At 29.4% G+C, this 12,893-nt stretch overlaps 1 protein-coding gene across 1 annotated transcript; it reads left to right on the forward strand.

The window, feature by feature from the left end:
* The first annotated feature begins 1,284 nt into the window (after positions 1–1,284).
* Positions 1,285–11,896, forward strand: NAP12 (non-intrinsic ABC protein 12). Its single transcript, XM_020361303.3, has 14 exons — positions 1,285–1,605; positions 2,209–2,282; positions 3,019–3,291; positions 4,682–4,745; positions 4,817–4,963; positions 5,146–5,180; positions 6,472–6,545; positions 7,147–8,048; positions 8,848–9,144; positions 9,304–9,798; positions 10,458–10,606; positions 10,856–11,145; positions 11,230–11,363; positions 11,523–11,896. The coding sequence occupies exons 1-14, from the start codon at positions 1,418–1,420 to the stop codon at positions 11,677–11,679; spliced, it is 3,279 nt and encodes a 1,092-aa protein (XP_020216892.1). The 5' UTR covers positions 1,285–1,417; the 3' UTR covers positions 11,680–11,896.
* The last annotated feature ends 997 nt before the right edge of the window (positions 11,897–12,893 follow it).

The raw sequence follows: 12,893 nt of genomic DNA on the forward strand, positions 1-12,893 counted from the left end.
GAAGAAGATTGGACACATATTGAGGCTAGTTGAAGAGAAGTATCCACCATCTCCAAGCTAGTTTCATCACTTGTTGTTTTTTTTAAAGATGTAAATTCAACTTTGTGTGTAATGTCAGTTTGATTTTACTAGAATTATCTTAAATTAAGTTCCTCAACATTTCGTTTCTCTTTTTTATTCCCACCTACAATGTTCATTGTTGGAACACCTTTCTTTATATTCACAAAATTGAATATCTTTACCACATCAAAATAAAGAGATGATGTTAAACAAATTAATGATAGAAATTAAAAATGATTAAAAAAAAATAAAAATATAGGCACTAAGAAGATATATCTAAAATTATAGAAACTAAAAAATATTAATAAAAATAAATATAAGAATTAAAAATATTTATTTTAAACTATAAAATTAAGTAAGTAAAATTATAGGAATTAAAAAATATTTTAATTAAATATATTTAATCTTTATTATTATTTTAATTTTTTTATGAATTTATATATTTATAAAAATTACATATTAAATATACTTAACTATATTCTTATTTATTTAATTAAGGTCAATTTGTCCTAATGGTCAAACATTGGATTAGACTTGGCCAATAAATCTAAAGGCCGCTAAGGAATTTAGTCTGACCCACTTTTATACCTTAACCTGGCAAGTCTGAGATGAATGTTCACATATCCTCTCATCCAACCAAATTAACACTATATATATTGGTGATTAAACTAAGTAATTTATTCAATTAAAAACAAAATCAATAAATAATATCATATGAAACTAATAGAAAAAAAGTACTTTGTAACTACATAAAAATTGAGTAGTTATTATTGATGGGACGAATAATTTTTTTATTTTTCTATTTTATTCTTAAATACATTAATAGAAGAAAAAAAATTAAAATATAATATAACAGTACAAATATCTTTCAAAAAATACATATTAAAAAAGTGCATCTCATTTATATATATTGTTATAAATTATTAAATAAAATTCAAAGTTGAAATTATTCACTTTAGTTTTCATAAGCTTTTGAGACTATTTTTTTTTTATTACTTATGTTTACAATAACACCTGATTAAGACATACACATAAATATGAAAAGAAAATATTGTGGAGTTACCTTGAAGCACTTGTGTTTAAATTAAACGCAAGGCAAGTGCTTTAGTTCAAAGGTTGAAGCCAAACCAAAGAGAGAAAGTATTGGAAAGAATGTACATCCTTGAATCTAGCCACCCATCTCTCTCGGCCATTTCTTTATTCCAAAACCACATCCTTTCACATTTCCCTCAAACATTACCAATGACGAAACCTTTCACTCCCTCAAACTCATTGTCACCTTTCCTCTTTCTTCCACTAATCCATGGCATGCTTTTCTCCATAGCGTGCTTCATCCACCCTCTTCCCAATTACACAAATGAGGAACTATGCTTCCTGGCTCCCTCTTCTTTTCTTGTTGATCCCTTTCTTGTCACCAATTCAATGTGCCGATAACACTTTCGCTCCTTCCTTTTATTCCGAAGAAATCTATAAGGAGCTTGAAAACCTTGCTTCCCTATTAAGCAAGGACATTAAATCAGGTTTAGGTTTCTGCATCAAGGATGTGTGAGTCGCTCTTTTTCTATCAACGCCTTCTCTTATACGTGCATACTTAACTTACATTTATCCTAGTTATTGACTATGTTCCAAGCATGCGTACTTACAAACATGTAAAATTAATGTTAGATTAATAAACATGAAAACATAAATCTTAGAGAGGTATGTAATACATGAATTCAAATCATAACATGAATACTTTTGAGTGTGGGAATTAATTGATATGACATTGTTTTATATTAATTAATAGTTTTAAGTTTAAATCCTGAATATGATATGTGGTTGTGTTAAATATTCAAAGTGAAGGTTTTATCACTCATAATATTCCTTCATAACTCAACCATAATTGTTTTATATGGAGGATAAATGTGGCCTGTGAAAAAAAATTATGACATGAGCATCTCTTATATGTTAATGTTTTAAAAGTTAACATTGCATTATTGTAAACATTGTATATCCTAACCCTATTATTATATCAATTTAAAAAGTAAAAGTAAAAAAAAAAAAATAGTAATGTGCATATTAAGAGTATTTGACATGTGATATCGTAACTATTATGTTGAAGCATGTGTTTCCTTGTTGACATTGACAATAATATTGTTGACATTTCAGGAATAAAGATTGGGAGGAAGCATTTGATTTTAAAGGAAAGTTGGATTTTGTGGATTCTTGTGTTAAGAAAAAAGGTATGATCTCTCATGGTGACAAATAATATTGTAATATCTATCAAAGTAAATTTTTTCAAAAACTCAATTGCTAATTAGGGAAAGCCTTACAAATGATTTTATAAGTAACACGCCTCTTCATGTGAAAGTACATTGGGCTTGAAGCATGCAAAATGATTAAGTCCACCATACCTTAGGCTAATATCAAGTTTTATTTAGAAGAATTAATGGAGGCAAAAAAGACTAAAATCATGACCACTTGGACATTGAAGTTCTAAAAACTTTGTCAATAACCAACTCTCCTAACATTATCATTTGTGCAAAAAAAGAAAATTACGATTACTCAAGATTGAAGGATTTCTAGTAGGTTGTTTTTAGTCTTTGGAGAATGACAATGATGTAAAAATAAGTTTGTCATTAGGTTTACAATCCAAAAAAGATGCAAAATTTTTTAGTTGAAACTCACGTAAACAAAATTGAACCTATTGAGTCTAGAGATTAGCATATCGGTTTTGTTTAGCATATATTGTCTCCTTATATTTAAAATCATAAATGTGTTCCGTGAAATTGTGTCCTTGACTAGCCATTTCCAGTAAAACTTCTTGATAATGATTATCATTCATTGTCCAATGCCAAAGACATATATGAGCCATCTGAATTCATAGGCTAAGGATCACCATATGACATATATTAATTTTTTTTTTTTATAGTCATTTATTTTATACAGTGCCTAAATATAATGAGATTTGATTGACAGGAGATTTTAGAGATAGAATATGTACTGTGGCTGAAGTAAGGTACTACTTCCACGGTTTCTTGGAACAAGGGGGATCATCTGCTAATTACGTAAAACCTAACAAGAATTGCAATTTGACCTCGTGGGTTTCTGGTTGTGAACCTGGATGGAGTTGTAGTGCTGGCAAAAATGTTGACCTAAAAAAGGACATAAAGGACATTCCTTTTAGAACCGACAATTGTCAGCCTTGTTGTGAAGGGTTTTTCTGCCCTCAAGGATTGACTTGCATGATACGTAAGTATGTGATACCTCTTAAAATTTTGCCATTAATTAGTAACTTAGGATGAAATTGTGCCAATTATTTAACATCTTTTGTTTTTGAAACATCCTTCAAATACATTTTCCATATATGGATCTCTGCCATTATTTGTCTTAGTTATACTGGCTGTCATTTTCCCTCTAACTCAAGCATAATATACAAGGAAATTGATTAATGATGATACACGTAGACCTAATAAATCATTCGTTTATAATATAACATTGATGCATAGAAATGTGGGATTATTTATAATTGTACCAATGAAAAGGGCAACAATTGAGATAAAAGGAAAATGAATTACGAATAACATTTGTAGCAATTCTCGAGATCATGAAATTTGACTAGCATAAATTATGAAAATGGTTGTGAACTTGTTTAAATTATAGTAGCATTAAACTATGAAGATGGTTCCAAGTTTGCTTAAATTGCTTGGTTGAAGTAAATGATGTAACTTTTTTATATGCAAAGGAAGATGTAAATACAGGCACACAAGTGTTGGGTGAGATGCAACAAACACCCGAATCAAAAGCAATTTCATAAACCATGGGGATGAGGAATCTAACTTGTCGATGCAAAAGCATACAAAAATGGATTGATTCCATATATGCCATGTCAGTCAAAAAGAAAATTTATCCTAGATTACTAATATTAGGATAAAAATGTATGCAAGTTAGAGTTTCTTCAAAACATACTAAATATTAGTATTATGTCAGAATAAACTTTTGGGGAAAACTTTTATCACGAGGGTCGTGATTTAGCCTTATTGCATTAGATTAGGTTTATTGTATGTCTTTGTGATTACAGTATGAAACCTTATTAATTATATTAGCATCCATGTTGATGTATATTGGTATGCAAAAAAAATTAAAAATAAGAACCTAAATGATTTAATGTGTATGAGTTTATTTGGATAAACTTCTCAAAAAATATTTTTAGGAGAGTAAAATAAAAATAAAAATAAAATAAGTTTTCTATAAAATAAAATTAGTCTATGTATAAGTTATTTTATAAAAATATTTTTAAAATTCAAACATAAACTAGTTTTAGTTTATGAAGAAATTTATTTTGATTTTTTTTTTATCTTCTCTTCAAGAAATACTTCTAAAGAAATTTATCTAAACGTCTCCTAAATATTTTTTGTTTTCCAAGTAGATGAATAATATTAGTGTATATAGTACATATTACATAGACATACATATTCTTTTCTTCAAATTTGGTTTTGGTAGTCATGGTGCTAACTTCCATAATCCATATCATTCATAAAACAACTTTAATTTTGTTTAAGATTTAGAATTATCTTTTATGAATAAAATCAACTGCTCAACTATCTTATTTTTAACTTTTCTAATTTTCCTCTCCATGAAGCTTGCCCACTAGGTTCTTATTGTCCACTTGCAAAACTAAACAATGAGACTGGAATGTGTGACCCGTAAGTTCTACTCTTGATGTTAATTTTTCTCCATTGTTTTCTAAGTTTCATCACTAAAAATGAATTTACAGATATAGTTACCAGATACCTCAAGGAGAAACAAATCATACTTGTGGTAGTGCTGATATTTGGTCTGGTGTGGTGAACAATAGTGATATCTTTTGTTCTCCAGGATCATACTGCCCGACTACAACACGTAAAGTTTCTTGTGATAGTGGGTATTGATTTATCCCATACCTTATTTTGCTCAAGTTTAAATTATCTAAATCTCCATTTTTGCAATTTAATGTCCTCTAAAACTCCATTATTACATGATACGACTTTTCATGTTCTTTACAACTAACCTTGTATTGACTATTGAGCATTCAAACTCATTGGTTTTTTTTCCTCCTAATTTCAGATATTATTGCAGGATGGGTTCTACTCACCAAAATCGTAAGTTTTTTTAGTCTATATCATAAATATAATTTATTTGGTTAACTTATTTCATCACCAATCGTTAAATAGGAGACTATATTATAGTACGAGTCACACAATTTAAGAATTATGAGTTCGTTATATATATATATATATAAAAGAGGGAAAGGAAAATCATAGGATTTAAATGGGGTGGTGAATTGGATGATTGCTTTGGATTATGACGCGATGTTTTTGGAATTGAATATTGGATGGTAAAAAGCCAACAAAAGAATAAACTCAATGTAGCAGAAATGATAATGTTGTGTTGTGTAACATTAGTGGATAAACCAAATAATATAGGTCTAGGACTAAATGCATTAGAGAAAACATTGGGGAAACATTATAGAAAAAATGGTATAAAGTCGGCTTAAGTGTTTTAAGGATATATGGAGAAGACCTAACGAATTCTTGGTAAAAAGAATAGATCTTACATGGAGGCTAGACTAATTGCTACGAGTCAAAAAAAAATTGTGAAAAGCTAAGCAAAATAATTAAGAAGGAATTAAAGGTCAATAGTTTCTTTATATAAATGTTTTTCCATGTAGCAACCAATCTCACCTAGTGGGAAAAGGCTCGTCTGTTGTTGTGTTATATCTTCAATTTGTGTTTGATGTATTTATGCCTTGTTAACATTATACTTAAGAAAGTTATTACTTGAATTACTATTTTTAACCAGCAACTTTGAACGCTCTCCTTTGTCATTCTTGGGAAGTATGAAAAATCCCTTCCCCGTCCCCACTTCTCACTCATTGGTCAAGAATAAAAGAACAAATGAAATGTTCTAAGAAAATGCAAAAATTAATAACCTTTTAAGTTCATAGCAATGAATGTAAACCTAAACTTAATTTATATATCATATAATTAACTTGAGTTTAGATACATTCCTCACCTTTGTTTGAAAGAATTATATTTTTACATAATAAATTTTAAGCAGAGAAAAATATATACCTTGATCCTAGTTGCACAACTGATGTAAATTCAAATTTAAAAACTAAACAACTAAGATATCATATTTTAATCTTTTCCATAAGATTCAACTCTAATAATTGGATTGAACCTTAGTGTTAGAATGTTTGGTGCAGACCAATAGAAGAGTACTGTGGATTGAGTTAGGTGTGTATCATGCACAGGAGATGTATCATCCAAAAACTTCAAACCAATTAGAGATAACATCAATATGTTTATATACACTTTAACTTGTCTTTAATTTTTTTTTAAGTGGAAATTTAGTTCTCCAACACTTAGCTTATATTGTTCAATTTTGCAGAATGCTCCAGGTTGAGTACTTGTAATCCAAACACATCAAGCCAAAATATGCATGCATATGGAGCCTTGCTTATTGTAAGTAGAATCTGATATTGAATCAGATAAGGTCATGCATTACTTCTCTATTTCACTTTGCTTTATTGTTATTCAACTTTTTTTTTTTTTAATGTTCTATTGAGGCTTTTGTTACATATTAGCTTTTAAATTATTATTGTTGAAGACTCAAATGCATAACTTTTGTGTGGTTTGTTTTACATTTTTCATACACATAATTGAAGTTATGGTTCTCTTGTCATAGACTAACTTCTTGTATTATCCCTTTATAGCGTGAAAAAATGTAACATGAAATCAACATAAAAATGTTCCAAAGTTTACTTGCTCTTATTTTACACATGAAATATTATCAAATTTATGAATTGGCGACTTACGAATTGTGTAGTACTCCAAAGAATAGGTTTAGATTATACAAACTCTTGAAAATTGTTATTTATGATCTTAGTATTATTGTTCATAGGTTGAATTATACATTGTTGTATATGGGTTGATACCTCTGGATCAATTATAACATAATTCCTTTACTGTCCAAAAAAAAAACAAGAAATATTATCAAATATTTTGCAAACATTTATTTTCCTTATGTCCAATTTATCATATTTGTTATTATTTCCTCTTGTAGGTTGCCTTGAGTACTCTCCTGATCTTCATTTATAATTGTTCTGATCAAGTTTTAGTTACTCGGGAAAGGAGGAAGGCTAAATCTAGGGAAGCTGCTGCTAGACAAGTAAGAGAAACTGTACAAGCTCGAGAAAGATGGAAAGTAGCAAAAGATGTTGCTAAGAAAGGTAAGGTAGGATTGCATGAGCAATTATCTCGCACCTTTTCTCGCAAAAAATCAGTAGGCCAAACTAAACGTGGTATGGGTGATACATTTTTGCCACCAACGGCTACAAATTCTTCAAGCATGTATGAAGAATCATCTGCAACTTCAAAAGAGCAAAACAAGGGACCTTCCAACCTTACTAAAATGTTGGATTCCCTTGAGAATGACCCACATGGCAATGAAGGATTCAATCTACAAATTGGAGATAAAAATATTAAAAAGCAGATGCCAAAAGGCAAACAATTACATACACAGAGCCAAATTTTGAGGTATGCTTATGGTCAAATTGAGAAAGAGAAGGCTCAACAAGAGAAAAATAAGAACTTGACTTTCTCGGGAGTTATTTCAATGGCTACTGAAGGCGACGTTCGAACAAGGCCTGTGATTGAGGTAGCTTTTAAAGATTTAACTCTCACTTTGAAAGGGAAAAGAAAACATTTATTAAGATGTGTGACTGGTAAACTTATGCCTGGTCGAGTTTCTGCTGTGATGGGTCCCTCTGGAGCTGGCAAAACTACATTTCTTTCTGCCTTGGCGGGGAAAGCAAGAGGATGCACTATGACAGGCTCAATTCTAATCAATGGAAAATCAGAATCCATTCATTGTTATCAAAAAATTATTGGTTTTGTGCCACAAGATGATATTGTTCATGGGAACTTGACTGTTGAGGAAAATCTTCGTTTTAGTGCAAGATGCAGGTATGAACCTTGTGCCTTGTTTTCTTAATGCTTGAAATGTATGAATCTTGTTTGATGTTACTTATAATTCAATAAGCTTAATTTAAAGGTTAATTAAAGGTTTAATGATTATTTGGTCCTTGTGCATGCGCCAACTTTTCATTTTATTCTTATACCTAAAAATTCTATATTATAGTCCCTATACGAGTAAACTTCATTTACATTTACATTTGGTTTCAAGTGTTTGACAAAGTAACATTTTTTACCAAAACCAAATTTCAAGGGTTTCGTTAATAACAATTTGAAAGGGTAAGTTCATACTTGATCATGAAAGGTCATACCTGTCTTACCCTTTGGTTTATATGCAAATGATTCATTAAATTGGCGTAATTAGTTCATGTCTCCCATGTTAACATTAATCTTGTTTTCTTAATCTTCTTGCTCTGCTAGGATTTATCTTTTTAGAAACTTGGAATAAATAGCAATAATTATCACCAATAAAACGAGCAAGTAAAACTTTAAAATTAATTCCCCCCTTCATCTTTCATTTTGATACTTTTTTTTCATATTTAATGTAGGTGCTAACTTTTAGGAAGAAGATATTTGAAAAATGAAATATTTGCAAACAGAAAATGATGGATAAAAGGGATTTGTTCTACTTTACTAGCTACATGATTATTATCTTCTTGATTTTATAATGAACTCATGCACTAAACGTTTCATGCAACATAAGTGCATTATTTTTTCTCTTTATTTTGTATATTATTTGTTATCTTCTATTTGTTAATTCATTTTAAATGGTTGTTTCATATTATTGAAGACTATCTGCGGATATGCCAAAACCAGACAAGGTTTTGATTGTTGAAAGAGTAATTGAGTCCTTAGGACTTCAAGCAGTGAGGGATTCCCTTGTTGGGACAGTAGAAAAGCGAGGTATATCTGGAGGACAACGAAAACGTGTAAATGTAGGGATGGAGATGGTTATGGAGCCTTCATTATTAATCTTAGATGAGCCTACAACTGGCCTAGACAGTGCATCTTCCACACTATTGCTTAAAGCACTTCGTCGGGAAGCACTTGAAGGGGTAAATATTTGCATGGTACTTCACCAACCAAGGTAAGATCTCATTCCTATTTTATTTTTGGTGAATTACACATACACCTAACAACCTTCAAGAATTAATGTGTTCTAGAAATTAAAATTTGTTCTTCTAATAGTATGTCAGCACATATAGTTCAGAATTTGTTCTTATTTTTTGATTTTGTTGCGATACAGCTACACGTTGTTCAGAATGTTTGATGATATAGTCTTTCTAGCCAAAGGTGGCCTTACTGCATATCATGGTCCTGTTAAAAAAGTAGAAGAATACTTTGCTAGCATTGGAATCACTGTACCTGATCGTGTGAATCCTCCAGACCATTTCATTGACATTTTGGAAGGTTTAGTGAAACCAAGTGGAGGTGTGACCCATCAACAACTTCCTGTCAGGTGGATGTTACATAATAGTTACCCAGTACCACCAGATATGCTTCATTTTGCTGATCAAATTGCTGCCTCTTCCTCCTCCTCCTCTTCCTCAAATATACATGATGCAACAAAAGGCACAGATGAAGTTGTTGATCAATCCTTTGCTGGAGAGTTTTGGGAGGATATGAAGAGTAATGTTCAGATCCACCGAGATCATATAGAGGCAACCTTCTTAAAGACTAAGGATTTATCTAATCGAAGAACTCCGGGTGTAGCTCGACAATATAGATATTACGTTGGGCGGTATGAATTATGAAATCTTAGAATTCAATATAAATATGATGTCCTAGCTAGCCAAAAAAGTTGGATTTCTAGTTTCTTTTAATCAAATTTTCTTCTCTGTTTACTAATAAGAAATCAAGTGAAGAATATAATTACCTATATCTTGACATACATATGCATGAAATATAATATAGTTTTTTTAGCATGAAACTTGAAATCTTAGTTAATTTGTATATTTAATATTAAATGATTAAATATATTTTTAGTCTCTTAAATAATGTAAATTTATTTTTTGATCACTTAAATTTAAAATTAATTTTGTAGTTCTTGTAATTTGAAAAAAAAACTTTATTTTTGTTTAAATATTATCAGTAAAATTATCTCTCATTAAACTTAGTTGATGTTGTACAAATAACTTAATTCACTCCTATTAGTGATGTTGCATATAATCTTAAAAGACTAAAGCATTTTCTTTTTAATTACAAAGTCTAAAAGATTAATATTAAATTTAGGAGAACATGAAGCAAACTTATCTTGAAGAATTAAAATTATATTTAAGTTAAATTAAATTTTATGGTGTATTTTGGACAAATTGAGTTGTTTACCATTTTTGTATTGCAATGAATTATATACTTTGCATATTACGCTGGTTAATTATTAATTATTGCCAATTTGTTCAGGGTTTGTAAGCAGACGCTACGAGAAGGAAAATCACAAGCCGTTGACTATCTCCTTTTATTAGTTGCTGGTGCTATATTAGGAACTCTTACAAAAGTAAATGATGAAACATTTGGGTCCCTCGGATATACATATACTGTTATTGCTGTCTGTAAGTTTCCAAACTCCCTATTAAATTTGATTTTCTTTTTTTTTCTTCTTTTAATAATGAACATTTCTTTTACTTGGGTTAATTGAACATCTAATTTTATATTCTTGTGAAAAAAAATTGAATGGTTTTAATTTTATTAAACATATTGGTTCTTACTTCTTAGTCCATATTAAGAAGAAAAAATGAATTATTTTTCATTAAATTAAGTTTTTTATTTGTGTTTTCCCTCATTATATTGCACATTTGCAGCTTTACTTTGCAAGATTGCAGCTCTCAGATCATTTTCTCTGGATAAATTACAATATTGGAGGGAGAGTGCATCTGGAATTAGCAATTTGGCTCATTTTTTATCCAAAGATACAATTGATCTTTTCAATACAATCATCAAACCTGTAGTTTATCTGTCCATGTTCTATTTTTTTAGCAATCCTAGGTCAAGTTTCGCAAGTAATTATGCGGTTTTGGTCTGCCTTGTGTACTGTGTGAGTGGCATGGCTTATGCAATAGCAATTTATTTTGAGCCTGCTCCAGCACAACTGGTATGATGCTTATAAAAATATACACATTATTTATATATATATATAATAAGTGTATGTATGACGTTCTTTTCTTGTCACTTGTAGTGGTCAGTGCTTCTCCCAGTTGTTATGACTCTCATTGCAAACCAGACACAAGATACTCTCTTTATGAAGATCCTTGTAAAGTTGTGTTATCCAAATTGGGCTTTGGAAGCCTTTATCATTGCAAATGCTGAAAGGTCTATTTTAATTAGTAATTTTATATTCCCTTTACTCACGAGACTTAGAAAAAGACTGCATCTAATATAAAATATAGACAAACTTTAAAATTTTTTCCAAGTTTATTTCAATTGCCTTCTATTCTTTCCATATAACATTTTTAATGTTATTTTTCTCAGGTATACTGGAGTATGGCTGATAACTCGGTGTAGTTCACTAATGAAGAATGGCTATAATGTTAGTGATTGGCCTCTTTGTTTGGTTGTCCTCATTTTTTATGGTATAATTGCTCGAGTTGTGGCCTTCTTTTGTCTAGTGATTACTCGAAAGAAGTGATGTGGAATATGATTGTCATCCTAATGTACAAATCAAAGATTTTAAGATGCGTTGTTTGTGTTATAGCAAATAGGGATAGTATTTATTTTTCCATGAGAATACCTAATGCAAGATTTAGTCAAATATTTGGGCTTAGAAGTAAGTTGTAAGTTTTTTTAGGTTATATTTTTTTTTAACAATGCATATTTTTGTGTAAGTAAATTTTACTTTATTCTTAGCCTTTTGTCCACTTGGACAAATGAGAATTAGTTTGTGAAAAAATGTATAATAGCAAAAGCAATACTATTGTCTTGAGTTGCCTAATTGAATTACTCCTTGAAATCTTCTGCTTAATACATTTTTTATTATAGGTAAAAATTGGAGCATATATCAATTTTATGTGGACCTCTATAAAGATATATATCATTTATTTTACAAGAAGTTTAGATTAGAATAAGATATGATTTTATGCAAGATCAAAACTAATTAATGATCTTTTTGAAGATTTTCAATGAGATTATAAATTTTTTTACTCCATCTTTAGTACAAGTTCACGTGAAAAGAAATAAAATCCAAGAAAAATTGGATTTGATATCAAATCCCAACTAGTAAGAACGAAAAATTTAATCAGTTGTATCATCCTTATAGAATAAATATATATATATATATTGGAATAAACAATTATCTTAGTCCCTAAAAATAACACGATTTTTTTTGTCCTTGTAATTAAGAAAATTTCAAGTAAATTTATGAATTTTTATTTGATTCGAATTTAAATCCGTATACATAACTATTTAAAGACATTTTCGTTTTCAAATATATAATTATTATTATTGTTATTATTATTATTATTTAAATAATATAATTTTAATTATAGACTATTATGATTGACAAATTATATTTTCAAAATTTAATTATTATTTTTAATTTAGGAACTAATATTGTAATATTGTATATTTTTAGTGTGGAGAAAAAAGAGACACTAGAAGGGGAGTTGGATAATTTTATAAAAAAAAACTCACTTTTCAGAAATAGTAAAGTAGTAACTTTGTGAGGAAGTACATGCAAAGAGATAAGAAATTGAACAAAAAGTATTTTTATATCGATTTGTTTCAACTACTGAAATTATGTCTAGTTATTGATCCAATTAGATCAAATTCCATTATCTTATATAAAGATACAAGTATTCTTTTATCAAGTTACTTATAGCTCAAACTTAAGTGTTCTTTGACTTG

This window comes from Cajanus cajan, chromosome 7 (genome assembly GCF_000230855.2).
Source record: "Cajanus cajan strain Asha chromosome 7, NIPB_CcT2T_4, whole genome shotgun sequence".
Classification (NCBI taxonomy): Eukaryota; Viridiplantae; Streptophyta; class Magnoliopsida; order Fabales; family Fabaceae; genus Cajanus; species Cajanus cajan.

Coding starts and splice junctions, on each gene's coding strand:
- NAP12 (XM_020361303.3), top strand. CDS start 1,418: ATGAGGAACTATGCTTCCTGGCTCCCTCTTCTTTTCTTGTTGATCCCT. Junction 3,292..4,681: donor AGGATTGACTTGCATGATAC/GTAAGTATGTGA, acceptor CTCTCCATGAAG/CTTGCCCACTAGGTTCTTAT. Junction 8,049..8,847: donor CGTTTTAGTGCAAGATGCAG/GTATGAACCTTG, acceptor ATATTATTGAAG/ACTATCTGCGGATATGCCAA.